Raw genomic sequence first — 25,945 nt, forward strand, 5'->3', positions numbered from 1 at the left:
ATAGATAGATAGAGAGAGAGTGCGTGAGTGAGTGAGAGAAAGCGAGAGAGGAAAAGAAACGAATATATGTGTAAAAAAAAAATTTTATATTATTTGTAAGCAGCAGATAGATAAATAGATAGTTAGATAGAGAGAGAGAGATAGAGATAGATATAGAGAGAGTGAGTGAGAGTGAATCAGGAAGGCGAGAGTAAGAGNAGAGAGAGAGAGAGAGGGAGTGAAACAGGAAGGTGAGAGTAAGGAATAAGTAGGAAGTAAAAGAGAGAGAGAGAGAGAGAGTGAGAGAGTGAAACAGGAAGGTGAGAGTAAGGAATAAGTAGGAAGTAAAAGAGAGAGAGGGAGAGAGAGAGAGAGAGAAAGACGCTGAAATAAAAAAATAACAAAAAACAGTAAAAGGATGGGAGGGAAGCAGTGGTAAAGAAAGAAACAGACAGATAGGTAGATAAACAAACGATTAAAAGGAAAATATGAAATGAAAATTTACCTATTACTCGGGCGCCAGGCATAACAAAAAAAAACATCAATTTGAAAAGAAAAGAGAGGCTCTCCTTGAGCCTAAGTCATAAAAGAAAAGTTCCTTGTACATTGTAATAAAACAGAGAAAATGGCTAAAAACTAACAATAAGGTAACTAAGAAAGAACAGTATAATTTAGATAGATAAGAAAAGATACAACTCTTGTAATGTTCCCTACTGGAGCGGTGCTATACTCTATATTATATACACATGCATACATGGCACTATACACATTTCATTAGCCTAAGGTACAAAAAACGCTGTAAAACTTTCCTAGGTATTTTTTATTTTCAGAAAGATTACTTGAAAAATAGAGTAATCAGATATATAGATAACATGTTTTCGGATACCATTGGGCAAAAAATAAATGAGTATGTCATCATCACTGTAAAAAAAGCAAAGATAGTAAACAATATTCGGAATGATTCAATCTCAATAATAGGTGTTTTTATTTTAATCGTTTAATCGTTTCGTTGTTAGTTTTTTTTATTGGGTTCTTCTTGCAGCCGCTTGTTTAGTTTTATCAACATCCATTATACATCAACACCAGATTTTTCTCTAAAAAGCCTCGTGCCGCCCCTGTTGACCCAATTGAAAATTGGGTCGAATTGTGAAAAAGGACTAAGTTCAACTTTTTGACCCGGACGACTTGAGCAACTTTTATTGCCGGCGCATAGGAGATAAAATTGTTCGATCTGATTTCAAACTTGAGCCCAATCCGGCGATTATTCACTGGAAAATCCGGCTGGAAAACAACTCGCCAGAAAGGGTTGTACCCGTATATTTTCCCCTCTTTTTCGATGTTTGTTTGCCATTTACATAGGCCACACGTGCTCGGGTAAACCACGTGGCTTTCTCAACTCGACGTTAATTCAGTTAAAATGAAATAAGGGCAATTTTTATTAAGACGTAATGCAAAGAGAACATCAAGTTGTTTTTTAAATTATGAGCCAATTTTGAAAAAAAAATTACGACGTAAAATTTTCTTTCAGTTCTACTTGGTTAATTGATAATGTCAAAGAATTTATTTAAATACATAATTAGATCATAAATAACTGATGTTTAAATAATAAAAGAAGCGAAACTTTACGAATCTTTTTGACCAATCAAAAGTTTACGTTCAGCATAGTCCAAATTGAAATGTCGTTAATGATCATTTTAGTCTGCCTATCCTCACTTAATTGATCTGTCAGACTACTGCAGGCTATTACAGATTTTATCCAAGGATTTGACAAGTAAGAAAAGCAAGTTTAGAAATAACAATTATATTTTATATTTACTTTTATGAATTAAAACATTCTCTGGAAAATCTCACAAGCCATGGTTGCTGGGCCATATATGATGGTCCGTGAATCAGTCTATGATTCACTTCCTTTTTCAGCGTTCCATATATAGAGGTTTCAACATTAAAAATCAATCATGATTTGATAAGAAAGAAATCTATAAAAGGTACTAAACTCACACAATTTCCGTTTTTCTATTAGGTTCCTAGTTAACGTCTGACTTGATTGTTTGACTTGTAAGAGCTTAAGAAAAAAAACACGCATTCTATTAAAATTAATAATAAAGCATTGTTTTCAAGGTCTTATTTAAGTATAAGTTTTGTGATTAACATTAAGATTTGATAAACAAATACATGTTTTATAAAATTTAAATAATAAAAAACTACAATGTTTTCAGAGTTATATTGCTCTAAAACTTCCTTTCTAGTAAATCTATGCTTCAAGTTCTTTGAGTATGTTTAGAAGTCAATGGGAAATACACGTTTTGACAAAGAATTATGAAACAAACATTTTAACAGTTTTCTGAGTTTTATTTTCTGTCTATCGGCTTCTTATTTGTAGTTTACTTTCGACTAAGTTCTTTGAGTATGATTAAGGGCTGATATGTAAGTATATTTTTTATCAAAATTATCATTTAAACAAACATTTTAACATCGCTTTCTGAGTTTTATTTTTCTATCGTTTCAAGCACCGATTTCTTTTGGGGGTAATTTCATTTCTCGCCTATTTCTTAAATTGACTTAAAAATTCATAATACTTCTGGATTTTATCCGATATTACAACCGTTGGAAAGCTTGCTTTATTTACTTTTTTCCCCTAAATTATATCAACAACGTTTATGTTACAAGTGAGAAAAATAAGGAAGAAATCAGCAAAAAAACTGCTCAAACGTTTTCATCAATATCTCCGGTTGAAATTTTATTTACGAATGCCAGTTTTGTGCTATTACATGTATTTTGTAAGGTTCTAAACCTCTATACAGTTTCCTGTAGATCAGTAGAGTTGTTCATAAATCATCCTCGTTGTTTTAATTTTCGAAAAAAAATTTATAAGCATTTGAAAAACAAAATATTTTAGAAAAAATTGGTAAAAAATAAACGTTTATAGTGGCTTTTTACACCCTAAAAAATACACGAATACAAAGTTTGTGAAAAATCAAAATCACCTTTTCTCTACAACTTTTCGCTTTGCAATTTTTGACAATTTGACTTGTTGACCTGATATGTGATTATGTAAAACAAGCTATGATTAGTTTGTCTGAGCTGTGGGTTATTAACTGTGATCTTTATAATCCGATGTAAAGTTATGCATTTTGATACAATGCATAAATTAAAAAAGATATCTTTGACCAACCGAAATATACCAGGATTTGCAAAAAATAGATTCTGTGTATATTTAAAAATATGGGGTTTACAGTACGTTGCTCCAGTTAATGAACTGTAAATTCAATGAACTTAATTGATCAAAGGTCACTAATATAAAAATTTGTTTGACTGCTAAAAATTTAATTTTTCGGTTACAGAAAAAAAATTAGTCACAGGAATTGTTGAACTTCTATTAAAAAATAATGAAAGTCATAAAAATTAAATAAAAAAGGCTCGATGGTACAATATTGAACTTTAAAAAAACATAAAAGATTAAATTGAACTTTAAAATGTCTCCCTTTTTGAAGAATGCAAGTCTGACATAGATTCATGGCATAGTTTATCGCAGTATTTTGTATTTTGTCTGTTTATGGTTACCATAAAAAAAATAAAGTTATAACCTCATAGGATTTTATTGCTCTTTCAATTGGTGTAACCAAATTTACAGCAAAATTAATTTTTCATGAGATATTGGGAACTTTACGGAATAAAGTTGTGAAAGGCTTAAGAATCTGAAAAGTTAAATATCTCGAAATTGAAAATCAAATATTACTGTGCACAACAGAGATGTTTTTACTAACCTCCTGAAGTTTTGACGTCTCTTTATGGGACACCTTGTATAACAATTGAAATGCATGCCCAACAAAGGTAGAAAATCTTATTTAAAAAAATTTATAAATTACGTTAAATAATTTTTATTTAGTATCTATATTTTATTATCAAAAACATCTTATTGAAATCGATGATAGCATGTCATAGCATCCCATTGTAAATTATTTAAATTTGTTTATGAGCTGATGTGAAACTACATTTTTCATTAAAATCTATATTAAAATAAATATTTTAACATATTTTACCAAGTATTGTTGCTCTAAAACATCCTCTGTAGTCAACTTTGAAGTTCTTTGAGTTTGCTTAAGAGTTAAAAAAATACGCGTTTTTTAAAATTAATAATGAAACTAACTACATAAAACGTATCTCTTTAATCTTTAACTTATATATCTCAAAACATTTTTCATAGTAGATGTAGATGTAGATGTAGATATAATTTCAGGGTATAGTATACTGCGCCCTTTAAGAGGTATTGTATCCCCCGTGCTCTGCCTAAAGCATGAGTCCTATTTCATCAAGAAACTTGATCGATAGGCTCGTTTCAATGGATGATGCTCTTCTATGGTCACATTACACATCCCAAAACATTTCCTCCTGCGGGCTAGTGTAGCTCCGCAGTTTGTTAGTAGATGTGTTAGTGTCTCTTCTGCCTCTTTGCAGAATCTGCATGCGCCATTTTGGATTATTCCAATCTTCTTTAAGTGTCCGTTTAACTTGTAGTATCCTGTTAGAAAAATTCGCAGTTTGTTCCTGCTTCCTTTGACACATTCTGTAATTTCTTTTCTTCCGAAATTGGTTAGAAGATTCTTGGATTGTCTGTGTCCAATGAGTGAATTCCATTGTTCCTTCTGTTTCTTTTTGTCCTTCTGTCTGAGATACTCGTTAATAGTGTGGGTTCCTATGCCTCAGAAGGGTTCAGGTCCTGTTTTTCATAGTAACAAGTATATGTATTTTTTTAAATTCACTATTTTTCGTGGTCCGCTTGACCAATTAATATCATTCAATTAATTCAGGTTTTATGTTGAGGTAGAAAAGTCAGTGTCACGAGCGGGATTCGAACCCACGACCTTCGGCTTGATACGCCGCTACTCTACCACTTGAGTATATAGTGAGCAAGTATTTTGCTAAAATTAATAACAAAACAAAGATCTTAACATTTATCCTGAGTGTTATAGTTAACATATGTTGCACCAAAACATTCTTCACAGTTTTACAAGTGCTTTGAGCAGCTTAAGTTCTGATGCAAAAATCCACTTTCGATGACAATATAACAAACAATATTAAAAATGTTAATATTTTTATTTGGTATAACATCGTTTTCAGATTGTTATTTAAATCTACAAAATTATTTTTACTCCAGGCAGTAAGCCAGGGTACGGAGACTTCTGTCGGGTAAGGAAGGATAGAAGGATCATCCTCCAGGAAGATTTTACATCCATGGACTTGCCAAATCCCTTTGCTAGCGAGATGGTGCAATGCTAACCAAGTTCAGAAGTGTCCTGATCCATACATGTGCCTTGAAAAAGGCAATTTTTTGGTTTCCGGCACGACCTTTCAGCCGTGTCTTTCATCACTCCGGAAAGATAGAGAAGGCCTCTATCTCCGGCTCCGGTTGGTCGGTACCCTCCAGCTAAGGTACAATTTGTTTTCCAACCACGACCACCACGAGTCCAATCTCAATTAGTAGAGCCTCTTGGATACTCTACTCCCGTGGTTCAGTATTGTTTTTAAGGTGAGGACTGATCGCCCACCCTTGAGTTCATACGAACCCCGTACTGATGCACCCATTGCCTGAGGGGTGCGGATTCAGTAACCCAGGAAGCCTCTGCCAAAGAGTGGGAGGGGAAGGGAAAAGGAAAGGGGTAAGGAAGGATAGGGAAAGTAATAGGGAATTTTGCCTCCAACTTACCCCCAGGCACCAGGGTTGATGGCCGGACTTTGCCTGGTGCTGCCTTTCGAATTTCTGCTACCCCGTAGTTCAGATGGTTATGCACCCTCCCCTGTCCATGAAGACAGGATCTGCTACCCTAACCCTCGTGTGCCTCTGATAAGGCACCCGCCGTCCGCTGCCGACCCGGAGGCCGACACGAATCCAGCTTGTGCTTTAGAGAAGTTGTCACGCTCCCAAGGCTACACCCTTATGTTGCGCCAGGATACCCCTTTTACATTCAAGGGTTGGGAGAGGTCTCAAGGAAATATGCCGTAGGACCTGGATTGAGAAAGGGAAGTGGACTCGAGGCTCACCTTCTCAGGCTGCACCCCCCGCCTTGGACACACTGTACCACTCATACCACTCATTGTAACCAAATGTGGGACTACAGTGATGGGTGGTACAGTATAGCACAAGGGTCAATACTCGCTCCGCTGTTGTACACATTTTTTACTTCTGACATGCCCACAAATGAGAATGCACTTACCGCCACATATCAGATGACACCGCCACATTAACAAGTCATCCCTCTTCTACACAGCTGCACTTAGGTTACAAAATCACATATCAACAATTGAAAAATGGAGCAATCTCTGGAAAATAAAATTTAACCCCTCAAAGTCACAACGTATCACCCTTACACTCCGTCGTGAGACTTGTTCTAGCATATACTTGCACAATGAACCTGTTCCTCAACCCGACAAAGTTAACTATTTAGGACATAGATTTGATAGAAAACTAACATGTAATCCATACATACGATTAAAAAAACAGTCCCTCAACAAACAATTTAAAATGCTTTATTACCTACTCAACCGGCAACCAAAATTACCATTAAAATCAAAACTTTCGACATACACATGCATATTCAGACCTATTTGGATATAGGGGTGCCAAGCATTTCATCCAAGTTTTCAATCCAAAATTTTAAAACTAATTGTTTCTGCCCCTTTTTACGTAAAAAAACACACTTCATAGACATCTTCACATGCCAACAGTTTTTTAATCCAGCAAAACATGTTACAGACGTTTTCATAGTAAATTACAAAATCATACAAATATGATTATTCAATTTCCCACAATTACTACGTAAACGTCTGAAAAGAATATGGATAAGAGACCTCATAAATGATTGCTGGTTGTATATAATACATGTACAGTTAAAGATAAAAATAAACGAAGTCAAAAAACAATCCAAATTGCCTTTAAATATTAGCTATATAATATTAATATAATAATAAGCTAATAGATAATATTAGCTATGTCGATTTCGAATTCACGGCCGCTGGATTCGAACCCGGGACCTTTACCTTACAGTGATGAGCGCCGTGTCAACGCCTAAACCGTTGCGGCCATCGACGCCCCCTATAGTCGTAGTATTTATAAAAATATTTAAAAAAGTACTATATGAAAATTAAAATTTTAGGTTTGTCCTTTCCATTACCATCAGCACTTTACACAAATTTATCAAAACAAAAAACGTCATTTTCTAAAAATAACAGTAACAACGATCTTGACATCAGAATGAACGTTATCTTTATTTATTTATTTTTGTTATTAAAGACACTCCAATTTTTACAATAATTTCGAACATATTACCTCAAAATTAATACTCATAGTCTAAGTTGTTGAGGTGGGAGCAACAGGGCCGGAAAGGTTTATTGAACTATCGATTTCTTATCGAGAAACCCCCCCCCCTCGAAGAAAAGATCATCATTTACACACTTTAATTGTTTTATTTTTATTTGCGCTTCCTAATTCGTATTTCAACGTGGATAACTCGATATGCTTGTACGAATATGCTAAATCTGCAAATAGTCTAACCCATCTTCTCCGATGGAGACTGGCTCAAACGAACCTGACGAGAATTTTCTTTTCTTTTTTAATCCTTGCCAATCCTTTTAAATTTATGTGTTAAAAATAATATAAAATATCTAGCTAATTAAATCCTAGAGTTTATTCAATGAATCAGCATCAGATAGGACACATCTCTGATCGAAGTTCTCGTGTGAACTAACCGTCTGTGTTTTATTTCCGACCTTCTCAGACCGTACTCCGGGCGGTTTTTAGCAATCTTTTTTTTAATATTTATTTATTATCATCCGTACAAATTATACACAGTATCTAATGAAATGCAATTTTTATCATTCACATATATCCTGAAGGGAGCCAGGAACCATTGTTGCTCTCCCAGACAATTGTAAAGACTATAGTTAATGATTTATATCACATGAATGGCCTTCACGCTACACATTCTGGGACTTAACGTTCCCCGGGCGTTTTCTAGCTTATAAGAACCGTCTCCAAATAGCAACACCCACGGCGATATGCAAAATTGCCGCGGAACAATGCCAAGCCAATATTAACCTTTAAAGGCAATGTACGTTTCGGTGTAGCCAGTGACAGCCCGTACACGCAAATTTGCAGAGTTAAATAACTCCTAAGATTTTATGAGATGAAGTCACAACACTCGATTGAGGTCGTGGAGTTTATAAGGTAGAAGTAGCCATTGTCTGCATTAGAATCTCATTATAGGATGCCGGAAACGGTTGATATTGAATTGTGCAGTCGTTCTTATCGAAACGCAAGACTGCCTTCTTCGTCTGACAGGGCCATTTGCCGTGAAAACCAAATGGGTTTAACATGTTCCACATATGGATAACAATGACTATTCCGCTTTTAAATTATGTATTTCGCCGAAAAACTTAAAGCTTTTGGACAAAGGTACAATTTATCTAACAATAGCGAGAATATGCGGACCACGTATGGTTTTTAAAAGAAACAGTCATCTCTACACCAGAAACTAAACAAAAATGAGCTCTTGCAGATGAATTTATAATATTAAGTGGTTTCAGGTCCATGATTTGGTGAACGTTGAACACTTGATCACACTAGAAAACTTCTCTGAAGATGGCGTGAAGCCAAGTATAATCATCTCAAAATCGTATATCCATTAGAGTTCGTAGTCCGATTGACCAATTAACTTTTTTCAATTAATTAATCTTTATGAAAAGTATTGGTTGAGATAAAAAAGCCAGTGCCACGAGCGGGATTCGAACCCATGACGTTCGGCTAAATACGCTGCTGCTCTACCTCTTGAGCTATCATGACTTCGATCCACTCGGACACCAACTTCCCATCCCAACCTCACCTTTCGAATTTTCCCTCCTTTTTTCACTCTGAGTGGATCGAAGTCATGATAGCTCAAGTGGGAGAGCAGCGGCGTATTTAGCCGAAGGTCATGGGTTCGAATCCCGCTCGTGGCACTGGCTTTTTTATCTCAACCAATACCTTTCATAATTCAAAACTTTATTTTAAAAATATAGTGAATCTGTTCATAATTATTTAGAGCCAATTATTTAGAATTTTGAGAAAAAATAAAACCAGAAAAACGTTTTGGACCTGTGAATCATTCTTTAAAATTCTCATATCGGGTGGTATTCCTACTTGCTTTCTATATGGAGCTAAGGAATGGACACCTTTTTATGAAGTGGGACGCATTACCATTTCTCTGCATGCCGGACCCATAAGCGGGCTTTGGCCCAAAAGACGCGTCCGTGTCGATCGAGTAAGGCTGATTCTGAGTCGGACTGGTCTTTCTTCTGCTGTTTAGACTCTTGCGCCCACCTATTGACCGCATTCATAAGAAGCTCTCCTTTAAAGCCAAACACGCACCCAGGGTTTCTTTTTTTAAACTGATAACTAAAATCTTGTAAATAATTTTCCTAGAAAAAACATTATTATAAACACTGATAAAATTTAAAAAATTGTAGACACGCGAAAAATTAAAAAATGAACGACGATTAAGCCAAAATAAACCAAACATAAAACAAAACAAAATCAAAAAATGTTTCGTTTGTACGAAAAAATATACTTTACAAAACTGTCACATGAATCGGAAGCTCTTAATATTTAATTTGGATTTTACAAATTGAGCCTAATTATAATTCGCGTGGAAATCTTGGGCGTGGACGACTGCTGGCCTTCACATTTTCCCGACACGAAATTCACTGGCGTGATGCTCTCACGAAAGCTTTAAGCCACTTTGGCAAAATTACATACGCAGTGTGTTTTTAAACTAAATGTATATTTTGGAAGGGAAAATTCACCCTTTTAGCTGTTTCCAGATTTCCATCACCCATGGGCTCTGTATTTCGTCTAAATCACATCCCATTTCTTCTGTATTATGATCAGCAGATCAGATTCCAATGGTCGTCTTATATCATATATGTTTAAATATAAATTCACTAATTTCGTGGTCCGCTTGACCAATTAATATATTGCAATTAATTAAGGTTTTTAGTTGAGATAAAAAAGTCAATGGCACGAGCGGGATTCGAACCCACGATCTTCGTGATAGATACGCCGCTGCTCTACCACTTGAGCTATCGTGACCTCGATCCACTCGGACACTAACTTCCCATCTCAACCCCATCTTTTGAATTTTCCCTCCATTTTGCCATTTAAATATAAATATGTCAAAAATAACAACTTAAAAAACCTTTAAAGCAAGATATGTTATTGTTCATTCACGAAGAAAAATGAATTAATCCATTATTCTCTCGTATGGTCATAATGTCTGATTGTCAACGAAGATAATTGCGAGACAATTACACAATTAAGCTCAGAAATTAGATAAGAACCAATTATACTATAAACGGGCCGCAGGTCAAGGAGATCCTATGTTCGTTTATTTAATTACATTTTTGTCTGCTTCCTTATTTTTTGAGATTTATATCAGTTCGTACCAAGCAAGAATAATTGGCGATACGACCAAACTATTTTCACTACAGTTCAATACATCCTTCAGAAAACCATATGTTTTTACCCAATAATGCTATCATACCAATCAAATTCTTCTTTTATGGACGTATTCCGTCGACATTCTCATTCTTAAAACCCACAAACAGCCCAACCACATTTTTTTCTACGGATCCATCAGCTCCTGAGATGTCTACAATCTTAAAACTTAATCTTAAACACACTCCTTTTAAAACGCTTAATATTTATCCTAGATTCACATAAAATCAATTCTTCCCAACAACCTGTCTTCCGGCAGCAAGGGTTTCATAGTTGTTGACGCCAATCCCTCCGCTCTAGAGGACTTTCCTTTGAAGGTCTGGAACCAAGATATCCCCTAAAAAATTTAAACGTTTCCGGAATAACATTCAAAACTGACTTCCGACTTATACTCATGTCAAATACTTAGGACTACCTAAAGAGTAAATTGCCGTAGATGATTATGTCTTCACCTCGTCGTGAACTGCTGGTGCAAAAAGTGGAGGACAGGAGCGTATGAGAAAATATATATAGGTTGTTCATTTACATTTAAAAACAGATTTTCCCTCCATTCTACATCAACAAGAAGCTACTTACTTCCACTGAGGTTATATACTTAGGACTATACCAAGACTGATCCCCCACACAAGACTTAAGTGACTTAACAGAAAAATGACAAGAGTTAATAGAAAACCTGGACAACTGTGACTTGTATGATCGAAGTGTGCTTCAATTTTCAAAACTCGATTAACTCTATACAAGACAATTAATTAAGGTTTTTAGTTGAGATAAAAAAGTCATTGGCACGAGCGGGATTCGAACCCACGATCTTCGGCTATATACGCCGCTGCTCTACCACTTGAGCTATTGTGTCCTCGATCCACTCGGACATCAACTTCCTATCTCAACCCCACCTTTTGAGTTTTCCCTCCTTTTTGCCACTCTTCCATCCCGCTCGTGCCATTGACTTTTTTATCTCAACTAAAAACCTTAATTAATTGTAATATATTAATTGGTCAAGCGGACCACGAAATTAGTGAATCTATACAAAACTTAACACACACAAACATTTTATCAATTTAAATGCTTCCTACCCATCCCTAATTACCATATTTTGGATCCTATTTAACTTGCCAATGCTTCAGAGGGATGTGCGGCAATGAATACTCAGATATCAGACCAATCAGGCCGGCGTGCCAAACGGGAACATCCTTGATCCCATCTTACATATAATTTATACTGCTACTTCCCTACACAGCACAATACCATCATTGACACCGGTGGATGATAACGCAATTCTGACTTTTAAACCAATCTTATCCAAGTGACCTCGACATCAAAGGACACGTTGAGTTAATGAAAGACTAGTGCAAAAAGTAGGGACCAAACTGAATGAGGAAAAAACCCAGTACAAAAAAACATCTTGCCCTTCGCTATATATCAACAACAAGGGCTACCAATTTTCATGGTACTTAGGACTGTACCTAAAGAGCAGACTGGTGTGGATGACACCTAACTTTTGTGTTCTTACCCAAATCCTGCCTAAGCTACCTCCAACATCCAAGAACACCTTGAGCTTATTAAAGATTTGAGCAAAAAGAACAGGCAAGACTGAATGACAAAAACATACACAGTGAACATTTACATTGATCAAATAGTCAGACACTAATACTATACCTAGACATAGTGACCTCGAATCTCCACATAAGACAAGGGACAACTTGCCATCAAAACGTAACAAACACTATGCAAAATATTACTTCAGTCATTGAACTAATGTGGTTATGTTAAGCCATCCAATATCCAACACTTTCAATCGTTCCGTCAGTAGTCCATCAATAGGCCTCAGATAAATTTCCAAAGCTCCTTACTACTAATCTCCTAATCTCAACGACTTAAAACATTCCTTTTGTCCACAAGCTGATTCGTTCCCTATCCAAAAGTTCTACAACAACCTCTCGATCCATTCTAACCCTACTTGTCTCGAGACCTCACCTCTTAAATTAAGCAGTGCAGGGTTTCTTATAACATGTGTCTTCTGGATGATCATGTCAGTGTTGTGACCGAGAAAAAAAAACATACTAATTTGTTACGTAATTAATATATAAAGGCTAAATTTTGTCTTTGACAATCGCCTTGCCTTTTTGAAGATGGCGATGATTTACACAAGTAGTAACAAGAGTGAAAAATGGCAAAAAGGAGGGAAAATTCAAAAGGTGCGGTTGAGATGGGAAGTTAGTGTCCGAGTGGATCGAGGTGGCGATAGCTCAAGTGGTAGAGCAGCGGCGTATCTAGCCGAAGATCGTGGGTTCGAATCCCGCTCGTGCCATTGACTTTTTTATCTCAACTAAAAAAACTTAATTAATCGTAATATATTAATTGGTCAAGCGGACCACGAAATTAGTGAATTTAGTAGCAAGAGTGTTGCCAGTAGTCAATCGACAATATTGTATTTTTGATGTAATTATACATCTGGCGTTTTGTAGTGGTCAATCAAATTTCTAATTGTGCTTCCATTAAATGGCCAAATGAACAGTTTTTGTTTAAGTAAAAATATATAAATTTAGTAAAGAAGAGCTCACACTGCCTAAAAACCCTCAAAATTACGTAATCATACTAGACTAACTCCTTTACCTTGTGTAATATTCGCTACTTTCGACAGCAAGGGACTTAAACCCATAATTACCTACGTTAAATTCACACTCTCGCTTTTTAAGAAAATCTAAATTAAAATATTTCGCCGTCGACGGAATGGTGAATATTTAGGCCGAGATGGAGGATAGCGGTCCTTTTGAAGATCCTTTCTCCTCGTAGAGCCTCAGGAGAGACCAAATGTCAACAGTAATGAAATACTTCATTTGTAGCTATCATTTGGCCGTCCTTCGTCGGGCCAACCCTGTGTTTAGAAGAAGTTTGCATACATGTAAACATGCAACGCCTTCCGAAGGCCGGGGACTTTTTTTTTTTTGCTGCCCGCTCCCGACCGAGCATTAATGTAAAACTATGACGTTGGGTTTTCCGTTCTTTCCTCCAATCAATTAACATTTTAATCATAGCCTTGCTTAATGTTAAAGTTTTTTTTTATTATTAACGGGACCGTACATGCAACTGTTAACTCTAAAATAAATAATGTATAAATCATGAAAATAGTTGTTTTTAAAATTATATATTTAATATATAAAGAGACTGGACTAAAATAAAATTTTTAACCAATAATGATGATTTGTTATGTTTTTCAGGGAGCGATGGTGAAACGCCGCTTGGGCCGCTAGCGCTATTTTCCTTCATTGTCCAGACACGAGTGGACAAACTTCCTTACAAGCAGCAGGACCTCGAGTTGAAATCCGCTCTCAGAAGTCATCTACCAGACGGAGTGCTCCTGGGGGCCAAAGAAAAAGGAGGTGATGAATCATTTCCATCCAACTGTTAATGAGCTTAAAAGAATTGCTTCCGTGGTGATGTCGATGAACTGAAACTCTAGAATTGGTTAAATATCTAAACTCGAATAGATAATTACTATCAAGAATTGTTAATAATCGGCAATGTGCAAACAAATTGACAGAATCGTGGAAGTTCTGAGGGTGGTCTTCAGAGATCAAACCTGGTCGTTACCGATCATTTTGTAGACATTTCCACTAGAGCACACAGAAGATGAAATGCCAAAAAATACCTGACAGGTTGAAACAGCCAAAAAAAAGCAGACCAAAATGATCGGTAATGACTACATTAAATTGAGAGAATTGCTACTTATTAGTTTTCTTTGACATATTGCTTTATTGCGTCAAAATAATCCTTTTTAACTTTAATTAAACCTAAAATGTAAGCACATAAAATAAAAGTTCTTGATTTGTAGACAAAATTAATTATAAAATTATTAAGCTCTTTGTGACCATATACAAATTTCAAAAATTAAAATTAAAAATTACGTAAAATTAAAATTAAAACCAATTATATTTTTGTAATTGAAGATGTTTTTCAATATAAAGTAGTTGGGCACTAAAGATCCATGTGAAAATTAATTAAATTAACATTAAAATGTATGTAAAATGAAATATTCTTCTTTTGGTTGGAGATGTATTTATATATTTAAATTTAGTTAGACATTTTTTAAAAATTATATCAAAAAAACTTTTATTTTAAGATTTAATTTTACATAATATTTCATTTCAATTGTAATTTATTTTCATATGGTTTTTAAGAATCCAATTATTTTGCATTTTAAAAATTTCAAACCTGAAGAAGAATCATTTTTAATGTTAAATATTATTAATTGTAATTAATTTTTATATATTTTATATTTTTAAAAATTCTCAAACAAAGAGTAATTTTATTTTACATGCTTATACTTCATACTATCTTTTAGGTTTTTTAATGCTGTAAAAAAAGGATTAAATTGAAATTATAAAGGTTTCATTTAAAGTTAAAAAGGGGGGGTAATATAAAGTAAAAAAGAGTTAGTTTGAAATTAACAAGGTTATTTTGAAATTATGAAGATAAATTAAAAAAGTAATATGGTTTAATTTGAAATTAAAAAGGGTTAATTTGAAAGTAATAAGGTTTAGTTGGAAATTAAAAAGATTTATTTGAAACTAAACAGAGTTAATTTTAAATTAATAAGATTCAATTAGAAATTTAAAAGGTTTATTTGAAATTAAAAAGATTAATTTCAAATAAAAACACTTAAGTTGAAATTAAAAAGGGTTCATTTGAAAGTAGTAAGGTTTAATTGGAAGTTAAAAAGGTTTATTTGAAATTTTAGAAAAGGTTAATTTGAAATTAAAAAAGGGTTAATGTGGTGCGAAAAAAGCTATAGATCAAACTGGAGCATTTGTGATATATTCGATTTTGTAACTTGCTCGTTGTCTGTCAGAAGATTTCCGGTCTTTCTCCGTCATCGGTGGTGACTCAGGAGTATAAGCTGGGCGAGGCACTTACACAAATCTGCGACTGAAGATGACCGAATGTCAAAACGCGCCTGACAGACCAAACGATCAAGGATACGCAGACAAAATTTAACGCAGACCTAAATAATGACATGCTAGTCGTAATAGTCAAAAATCGCAAAATGTCTATATTAATAATTCGAAATACTGCCTATTTTCTTTAAAACATTGTCTAGGATTTTTATTCCAATACTGTGTATTTATGGCTGAATAATTAATTGATAATACTTGAAGTGATGCAGTTTTCTGTCAGCTGACATGTCTATATTCCTTGTCATTTCAGAAAGGAGTATAAATGTTTTAAATTTTATGTCTGCTAAATTATTAATGTCCAGTAAATTTTTGTTCAAGTCGAAATGAACAATTTTTTACTATATAACAGAAATTTTAATATTACAGCTCAATAGTTCAGAAAACATAGGTATTTACTTCGTCGTTAAAAATTTTCCAAATTTGAATAATTTCTTTATACATTCACCTATCAAAGAGCACTTTCATTGAGTGGCCCTAGAAGTTAGAAGTTAGAATTCTGACTTGTAGAAGAAGGGTCAAAGTCACCCAATAAGGATGCGAGTTTGGCACACGGACACTTACTTTGAAGCCAAAGGTTGCTCAATGAGACCCTAACTGAAGGGTGTACTCCTTGGCTCTGTACAGAGAACGTGTAGCATACCACCCGATATGAAAATAAGGCAGCGAATATCCCCTGTTTCGTTTTGTTGGAGGAAACAGGATTGTTTTATTGTATACACCACTGATAGTTTTGTGTACCTAGCGTGAGAGTGAATGTATTTATTAGCGTGAATGTGTAGTGTAATAAGTGAATCTATAGCGGATTATTGAGTACCCCATCGACTAATAAGGATAGTATATAATAGGTATAAAGGGTGATGTAGATCGAGTACTCCATCACCCTGAGTGAATGTTATGTAAATAAGAAAAAATGTATTTAAGAGTGAGTGAGAGAGTGAATGGGTCTGCATTTAGGAACTGCAGGCGTTGGATGCTAATTTGACCTAGCTGGCTGGAGGAATAAGACGTAGATCTGATCCCGGACTTCCAACACCCGAGGTGGGTAATTCTCGAGGCCTGCCAGTAATTTATTGTACATTTAAAAAAGGCTGGAGTTGCCAGTGTGATGCGAGCTCAATTTCTGTACAAGCTTGAATGTTTTGTATATACAAGTCAAGTTGAGATTTTTTTAAAATTTGGGTTTGCTGAACTTTATTTTCTCAATATTTTAATTCTGTATAGTGCTGTTCAATTACAACGATTTACTGTTTTTTATACAATTAAATTATGTGTTATTAGTGTTCTTTACTTTGTAGATTTCGATATTTTTTTAACAGTGTTGTATAATTGAAACGTTTATTTTACTTTACGAGCCAAAATTTTTTTAAATATATATTTCATTGTATATTTTTATGATTATTTGGAGATCGTGAGATGCGGTATGGTGTAACGTAGGTTTCAGAAACACATTTTCTTTATCGTGCCAACGTTTCGATCTTTATTGAGACCATCTTCAGGACCTGGGATTTATGAACATTGTTTAAATTTTGCAAATACATATAGGATGTGAAAAAAATGAATTTATACAATGCTAGAAATTTTAGATTCAATCAAAGTGTTTGTTTTCTGTGTAGATGAGTGAGTACAAATTACTTTGATTGAATCTAAAATTTCTAGCATTGTATAAATTTTTTCCTTTTCACATCCTACATGTATTTGTAAAATTTAAACAATGTTTATAAATCCCAGGCCCTGAAGATAATCTCAATAAAGATCGAAAGTTGGCGCGACAAAATGTTTTTCTAAAAACTACGACACACCAGACCGCATCTCACGATCTCCAAATAATCTTTAACTAACGGTCACTAAACACCACACTTATATTTTTATGTGAGTCGCTGTTCATTACTTTGTCTTTTTATTTGACAAGCCTGAACTTTTATTTTTATGTGCGGTTTATTGTGGGCACCTTCTTTTATTTAAGTTGCTGTTCTTTACTTTCCTCCTTTTTACTTTTAAGTTTTTTTTAATAATTATTGGCACATTTATAATATTTTTCGATTTAGTATCACTAAAAACGTTTCTTTAAAATCACTGATCCCACGTCCGTAGCCTCCCTTTGTTAGTACATTTTGATATATCTTTTCCTTTTAAAAAGAAATCTTGTTTTGTTGTTGATATTTCAGCTAATTTTATTTAACAAAATCCTTAGAATTATAAGATTTTTAAAAAATTACTTACGTATAAGCATCGTCCGTAGTTTTCCTTTGAGAGTGAGAGAAAGTGTGCAGTACAGGCTTTTGGAGTCGTCAGCGCAGAGCGCACCTCCAGTCACGGCCAGAAGATAGGCAAGTAGCACGTTCATCAATAGTCTGTCTATTATGAAAGGTCTCAAGTTGGGCAGTTGCCTAAAGAGAAATAACTGAAATGAATTTATAGATAAGTTTCTGCCCGAGATAAGACCCTAGCCCTAAACAAATTGGTTGCTGTGAATTTTCCTCCATAACCCTCCATAAGTACCATACTTCATGATCACTAGATAAAAAAAAGTATTTTTATCCATTTTTTTTTCTTTTTTAGTAATTGTGGTAAACTTATCAATGGAAATATGTAAACTGTCTTAGTTAGTTTGCGATTTTTTCGGAGATTTTATTGTATTTGGTCTTCCTGGTTCTGCCTGTTCTCAATTTTCAACAGCGAAAAGGCGGACCAGGATGATCGGATACAAAAGAAATTAAAAAATGACATGACAATTATAAAATATTGAGCCTGTTTATTGGATCATTAGGTGGAATTTCAGACAACGTTGAAGCAGAATAAGCTACCTAAAAAGTTTTTCAATTAATTAATCTTTATATAAGGTGTTGGTTGAAATAAAAAAGTCAGTGTCACGAGCGGGATTCGAACCCACGACCCTCGGCTAAATACGACGCTGCTTTACCACTACACTCGGACACCAACATCCCATCTCAACCTCACCTTTCGAATTTTCCCTCCTTTTGCCATTTTTCACTCCGAGTGGATCGAAGTCACAATAGCTCAAGTGGTAGAGCAGCGTCGTATTTAGCCGAGGGTCCTGGGTTCGAATCCCGCTCGTGACACTGACTTTTTTATCTCAATCAATACCTTATTTAAAGATTAATTAATTGTAAAACGTTATTCGGTCAATCGGACCACGAACTCTGATGGACTACCTAAAAAGATTGATTTTTAAAACAAGGAATGTTTTGTGAAACACAAGACAGAAGAATCAAAATAAATCAAATAGAGCTAAATTTAATTTTGGTGTAAACAGCTATTAAACAGATAATCAGCTTAGATTTTTACTTTAAAGCATTTGGGCATTAATATTAGCTAAACAATGACCACAGATGACAGATGGAACGTTTCCTAAGAGCCCTTTTGAGGAGTGCAAAAGAATTCAAACAGCAACGAAATGTTAATGAATACAAATAAACAATAACAATATAAAAAAAAATTAATAGATTTGTTCAATTTATGCCCTGTTTATTTTAAACTCTGCCTTCCACAACAGTTGTTTATATTACTAAAAGCACAGAACATTAATAAAATTTGAAGAAAAATTAATAACGGACCAATACAACTTACTTGTACAACGTTGTGACGGAAAAGTTGGACTCCGAACCATCATTATCAGTAACTAAACAATATTTTTCTTCAGACTTGTTCTTGTCAAGAAGATTTGGTTCGCTTCTGGATTTGACGACGGGTATGGTCGGGTTGTCGCCGTCATCGTGCGGACTGCTGACGACAGGCTCTTTCGGTTTCGAGTCGAATTCTATTTTCGCATGGGTATAATCGCCAGTAGGACCTTTGTAAATCGGGCCGTCGATGATGTAGGACGACTCTGGATCCTCGTAATCGGTCGACTCCGGGTTCGGAGTGGCCGGTTCTATCAATCCGCCCAAGGCTTCGTGTGTCCGGTTCAGTAACCGTTCTTCGCTGACGACTTTCTTGACCAAATCTTTGAATTTATCTGCGAGGACGTTAGTGTCGGAGAGATCTTTTGCGAGGAACTGTCGTTCAGTTGCGTCCGAATTGACTGTTTGGTTGTTGTTGAAGCTCCTCGTCGTCGAGTCCATATTCGAGTCGGGCGTGCTCAGGACAGAACTGGTCGGCGAGACGCGAGGTGTCGGCGGCGTATCGTCCACAGAATTAACCTGTGGTTTGAACGTACGGCATTCCTTAACATTGGTGATTTTCGCCGTTTTTGATGTGATTCTTTTCGTCGTCGGGCCGGTAACATTAAGCGGCTGCTTCCTCGACACCTTTTTCACCGCTGTAGTCGGTTGGCTGCCCAATTTAGCGGCAGCTTCGCGATATCGCGATTTGACGTGGGCGTATTTTGGGTTGACATTCCTTATTACAGGAGGTTTGCCACTTGGTGAATTACGCCGTGTGTTCGTCCGTTTGAACGTCGTCGTGGTATTCTTCTTTGTCACGTTGGTGCACTGATTGTTTTTCTTCTGGTTTTTCTGCGCCGCGGCTGCATCTTTAAAGAGATACGCATATGAGGAACGTCTCGGGCCCTGTTCCTTTTTCGGGTTTTCATAACTCTGCCGCACGTTCTCGGGTATCTGAGCTCCTCGATTTGGCACTTTTTTCGCCTGCTCTTCTTTTTCCGCTGGGATGGGTTCGACTACGGCCACCTCTTCTTTTTTCGGCGGCTTTCGCGTTTCGACACCTTCAGACAGAAGGAAACTGCCGTGGTAAAGGCTCAAAAGGGTTTTGCCGAATCTGAACGCCGCTTCGGCTAGATCACCGTCGATGTCCCTCAGCACGTCCACCACCCCCGACTTCCCGCGCGTGTTTACGATTATTTTTATAGCGAATTCGTATATAATCAACTGATCGAGTCTACCCGCTCTTTTGAACATTTCGTACAAGTGCTTGACTTTGTCCCAATCTGAATCGCTCATGGCTTTCATAACGTCTATCGCTTTTCCGATAACGAACGGATCGAGAGAAGAGAGAGCGCCTGTCGGGGTGGTCGACATTTCAGTAAACTCTAAATAGCATTTGGTAGGCTTGATAGTCGGCTTGACGAGGGTCTGCAGATCGATGGATTTCGGCTCGGAAGACAACTCTGTCGACATATCCGAAACCAGGAGATTCGGCGTACTCTCTACCGTTTTCTCTACCGAGCTGGATTTCTCGAGGAGCTTTCTTTGAACGTTTACCAGACTTTTCACTTTCTGTGATATCGCCATCGTCGTACTTGACATCCACGCTTTCAGCCTTTTCTTGTCATGCTCCAGGCCAGAAACGACTGGATTAGCGTCATATGGATATGCATTCGGGTACTGCATTATTTTATCCGAATCCAAATCACTTTTCTGCTTGATGTTATCGCCAAAGCTGCAAAGAAATCATTAAATGCCAAAATGATATCCATTTTAAAATGAAATTTTTTTACCTTGTGACTGAAGAATCGTTACCAATTTTATAAACTTCGGTGGAGTCAAAATCACTGATGGTCGTGTCCGATTCGCAGAGAGTCTTTTGAACCTAAATGCCAACAGTTTTTTTTTTATTCACCAAATCCTCGGAATTAAATTTAACAATTTGTGAAAAATCTGAACCCTACCTGAGTTTCTACAGCGTCCAGGTCGACTTCCATGACTTTCGAACGATCCACGCTGTACAGAGCACTGTTCTGAAGTTGCTTTCTGCTCACCTCCACCGTCCATCCTCTTGGCTTGGCCATGACTCCCTTTTGTTTGTTACACGTAAAATTTATATTTAATATTAGATATGTGTTAAATTTTGACTTTTACATTGTTTTACAAATTGATAAAATTTAATTTTTAGTTTTTTCTGTATCAACATCTGATTTTTTGTTATTAAATGGAAAGACTGATTTTCTTCTGAAAATTGAATTTACCGAATTTGAAAAGAGGAGGTAAATAAAATTGACAAAAAAGGACCTTTCGAAACATTTTATCGTGGGTTCATCAACTAAAACTAATCTTTGAATTTAGTCCATGTTCTGGACTTATTTTTTAGAGTACAACAATAATCCCTGTATTCTTTTCTATTTTGTTCCATACCAGTTTCAAATGTCACCTTAATATTTACAATTGTTGTTTTTCCCCATGAATTATATTTTATGGAAGTTTTTATTTTTTTATTTATTTATTGTTAATTCATTGCTGTAAAGAGATTATGGGATTAGACTATTATTATGTTTGAAACGTTCAACGAGGACATTTGTCGATTTGTCTACCCAAACTATTTTTGTACCATTGAATTTTCAATTGTTATTCTATAACATTTCATTTAAATTGTTAGTGTAGAAAAGAAATTTCGTATATGACAAGTCATCCGTTGTATGGAGACCCGGATTGGGGAGTGACCCATTGGGGCTGCTGAGAATTTGCCAATGAGCCACAAAACATTTTGATTTTCTATGCTCCTCAAACATTATAAAACTATTTTTAAAAATATTTGTTTCTTTTAGTGATGTTTCCTGTCGTCCACTTCACGAATGACAAGAATTCGCTGAAGAAGAGGCTTTCCGATGAGTACCTGCTGGAAAACGGGTTTTTATTACATCAAGGTATGTTTTTGATAGCCGGATTTAAAATTAAACTTATTCGCTTTTCCCTCGTTCTGTGCTTCAGGTGTTTATCGAGAAGTGAGAAGCATCTGCCCAGAAGGTGAGCACCACCGGACGGAAACAGTCTTGCCACAGCATGTCGGCTACATCCTACTCGGTTTCAAAAGTATAGACAAAAATTTCAGTCAGGTACGTTATTCAAAAATAGTTTAGTAATATTAGAAAATATTCACAAAGTATAGAATTTCTCATAAACATGTTAACCACCAATGCACATTTCAGGTAATGGTCGATTCGTGGAAAGACTGGACGGGTGCTCGATACATTTACATGTACCTGCCTGATGAGCTAGGCCTCACCAGGATCACCTTTTACACCCGCGAAGCCCCCGACAGCCTGAATATGTTCATGTACGTCGTGCTCGTCGAATGCCGCAACATCTCGACGAGAGAGAGACAAGTAAGAAAAATCTAAAAAGAAAAATCTTCAAGTCTCAGAGTGTAATAGGCAGAAAGTTTGCCTCCATGGTGTTCTGTCCTCATAAAAATCACACGTTTATTTCATTTTTGTAAAACGTACATTTTTTCAGATGAGACTTTTAGACTTTGCGCAGCGTATGCGAGTCGAGAGGATGTCAGGCTACATCTCCGTCTATGGGATAACTCCAATGAACGATGTTTCGAACTGATGTGATCTTTAGATCTGCACTCTAACAAAAAGAAGAAAAATAATCAAACGGAAAAAATAATTTACTCACTTATTTTAAGAAAATGTCGATGTGTCTTGTGAAGATTTCTTTCGCCAATTTTTTATTATTATTTTTATTTGTATTTAATTTAAGTAATAATTTTGTTGTGATCAAGTGTGTTTTTTAATATTATGTAAGCTAACTATTGATATGATCTCAGTACAAAACTGTGAACGTTGAAAAGTGTTTTATTCATTCAAACTCAACCTTGATGACAATTTCTGGAACCTGGTGATCTCTGCCAAGACATCGAACTAGGCGTAGTTAAAACTTTGCAATGTACTTACAATGACGCTAAACCGAAATATAATAGTTGTGGGATGTGGAAACTGAAGACATGCGGACCACAAGAGCAGGTGACCTGGAAGAAAACATCTCTTCTGAGCTTCTTTCATCGAAGTTCTTGATAAGATGATGAGCATACTAGGAAGCGAGGTTTTGGTATTCCCAAGCATTGCTGCTTTATTTATTTAGAAATCGTGAGATGCGGTGTGGTGTGATATAGGTTTCACAAAAACATTTTCTTTATCGTGCTAACGTTTCGATCTTTATTGAGATCATCTTCAGGGTTCAAAGTGTTTTTCTTCTGTGTAATTGTGCCATTCTTGCATGTCGTGTCGAGAGTGCCCACGCAAGAATGGCACAATTACACAGAAGAAAAACACTTTGAGCCCTGAAGATGATCGCAATAAAGATCGAAACGTTGGCACGATAAAGAAAATGTTTGTCTGAAACCTACATCACACCATACCAATTTCTAAATAAATATCGATTAACGGTCACTAATCACCACACATTGCTGCTTTAGTTTAGTTCAACTGACGTGACTCTCCTTTCAAGAATAAGGACTGTTGTTGCTGTAATTCTTTTTACCAGGTTATCTTGGTACTTACTCTAGATACATTGAGCGGCTGCTTCACCATTTGAAGATAAAAGGAGTAGCAGTTTCTTCCTCATCATTACATAACATACAAATTTAAGAAAAAAAAAATTAAATGTAGGTATTTTCTCACACGCCAGAGACAGGCCTCCTGAGTTTTACCCTGTCTAGTTGTAGCGCTGTGTTTGCTAATTTTAAATCAGAGTTCTTAATTAGGAATAAATTTACATTTCCAAATCATACACGTTTGAAAACTATGATTATGTCTGTTAGGACTTGGATAAATCTTTCAGAAATTGGATCGTACTAATTATACACGGAATTGAAATTGTCATCTTGAATTTGGTAGATGTTACAGACGTTGTACTTAGGTCGTAATAAGTTAGGTCGAAAATTTAATGGCTGTTGAAAGTAGAACCTATCTGCAGATTACAAGTTGGCGTTATGGACAGTCAGACAACATCGATACCTTTCTTCTTTTACTGATCAGGGTCGTGTAGGGGCCAGAAAGTCCGGTGTGGAAGTGTTGAGCGACAGATTCTCGGACAAGCCGTTTGTGGTTAAAGAAGCCATTGTTGGTAGATGGTTTGTAGGACCTCGGGCAACTGTGAGCCAAGTTTGCTGTCGACCGAGAGGGCTTGCTTGTATCCATTAGTGATGTGAGATCTTGCCGAGACGAGTATGAGTTAAACCTGATGGGCCCCTGCTTGATTAAACAGTTGGAAGTTGCATTTATTACTGTTAGAAAGGCGAAAGCATTATCGAAGTAGTGAAGGCTTGGTCGAAATTTAGTAAACCATAGGCATCACACTCTCTTCTGTACTTCTTTCGGTCACTGTGGTCCCCAACGCAATAGTATGTACTTTACATACAATAATGCTATCTGGTGAGTCAAATGCAACTGGCCACTATTCAAAGTTAAAATTACAGTATTTTATTATCGTAAGTACTCGATGGTTAATGCCACCTGGAGGTCATATGCTTGCTTCCTTGGTAGTACCACTTTTGGATATTGATTGAAAAAACATTATCTATAATTTTTAGGTCTTCCAGTGAAAGAAAGGTCTTTTCTTTAAGTAAGTACGCATCTGATTAGCACCTCGGGTTAATTTGATGGAGGAAGGTCAAGTGCGGTAGAAGCTCAACCCCATCCATTTGGGAAAGATTTTACTAGCTGCGTTCAGTCAAAATGTTGCACCTTTTTCGATGCCCGTCTTGTGAAAGTTCTTTGCATGATATTTCAACTTTATTTAACTTGTGTATGTGACCACTTATCTGTGACAAACATCGTTTGACAGTACAAAAAATGTTTTTCGTAGGATCAGCGTCAATAGGGTGTCGAAGAGATGTTCAATACAAGAGTACCAAAACCTAACTAACCTAACCCAAAATGTTAATTTCCTCAATGAGCATGGCCAAGGATGGAAAAAAACAAATCTATAACTTTGAGTCCTGTCCCAACTCGCTTCACATAATAAATAGAGCGAAGAAGGGGATTTTTTCTAAGCTGTATGAACGGTGATACCCAGGCACAACACTGAAGATGGCAAAATTCTGAATCGGGTCTGTCAGTCCTAAATAGCGAGGAGGAAGATGATTAGTAAGGATCAAATTACAGGTTCAGCACCTCGCAGACAACCCGGGCAAATCTCACAATTTATACATGAGTTTTAACGGACGCAGGGATGCAGGAGAAACGATTATGTTTATGCAGAGGAGGATACAGTAGAACAGACGTGTAAGCGTTAACAAGGATGCTCTAAAACAGCAATCAACTCGAAACACATTAAATTTACTCATGACAAAAATATGTAAAAGGACTCAATAAAAAAGCTTTTGAACGAAACACTGCATCTAGAGAATTTCAAAATTTTAAAAAATAAATAATGTCAAATACTGAGCAAATAATGGAAAAACAGACGACAAAATGATTCATTATAATCAAATTAAAACATATTAGCGAAAAATTGTCATTTCATACCAATAACGATACAAGTAAGATGGATTAATAACGTGTGATAACATAATTTCACCGTGATTATCTTGATCTGATTGATAACAGCCTTAAAATTATAATTGTATATAAAAATATCGGCGATAAGGCGAATTTGAAAGCAAGAAAACTCAGTTCCTTTATTAATGGAATTAAATAAGTTAAGCTAAATAAATTTAACAATTTTTATCTCTTCTGGGATTGCCTCGTTTGTTAACTTAACAATAAAATTACTGTTGTTTGTACTTTGATTGTGATTACCTAATTGAGACGTTTTTAACTGAATTAATGAGAAGACAGGTAAGA

General features: G+C 35.8%; 2 protein-coding genes across 5 annotated transcripts in view; one reads left to right on the top strand and one right to left on the bottom strand.

Annotated features, from left to right (window-relative positions):
• Positions 1-22,949, top strand: part of LOC106669125 — a 76,471-nt gene extending 53,522 nt beyond the window's left edge. For 2 of the 3 annotated variants that reach the window (XM_014398411.2, XM_014398410.2), the window contains exons 3-7: positions 13,723-13,884; positions 21,920-22,018; positions 22,083-22,207; positions 22,301-22,477; positions 22,608-22,949. In XM_014398411.2, the coding sequence (XP_014253897.1) occupies positions 13,723-13,884; positions 21,920-22,018; positions 22,083-22,207; positions 22,301-22,477; positions 22,608-22,706 (662 nt within the window). In that variant the 3' untranslated portion in view covers positions 22,707-22,949. Of the gene's footprint in view, positions 1-13,722; positions 13,885-21,919; positions 22,019-22,082; positions 22,208-22,300; positions 22,519-22,607 lie in introns of all 3 variants that reach the window. The other variant, XM_014398413.2, reaches the window with a different exon arrangement.
• LOC106669123 lies at positions 13,634-21,283 on the bottom strand. 2 transcript variants are annotated; one of them, XM_014398406.2, is made up of 5 exons: positions 21,047-21,282; positions 20,876-20,967; positions 19,048-20,817; positions 17,680-17,846; positions 13,634-13,862 (listed from the first exon to the last, which is right to left on the bottom strand). In XM_014398406.2, exons 1-5 carry the CDS (start codon positions 21,164-21,166, stop codon positions 13,834-13,836), a joined length of 2,178 nt encoding a protein of 725 aa, XP_014253892.1. In that variant the 5' UTR covers positions 21,167-21,282; the 3' UTR covers positions 13,634-13,833. The 2 variants fall into 2 exon arrangements, 1 of the variants encoding a protein (XP_014253892.1); XR_002910736.1 differs by having other exon boundaries at positions 13,646-13,862; positions 17,680-17,860; positions 21,047-21,283.
• Positions 22,950-25,945: the final 2,996 nt, after the last annotated feature.

Source organism: Cimex lectularius, unplaced genomic scaffold (genome assembly GCF_000648675.2).
Source record: "Cimex lectularius strain Harlan isolate CLEC.00 unplaced genomic scaffold, Clec_2.1 scaffold272, whole genome shotgun sequence".
Classification (NCBI taxonomy): domain Eukaryota; kingdom Metazoa; phylum Arthropoda; class Insecta; order Hemiptera; family Cimicidae; genus Cimex; species Cimex lectularius.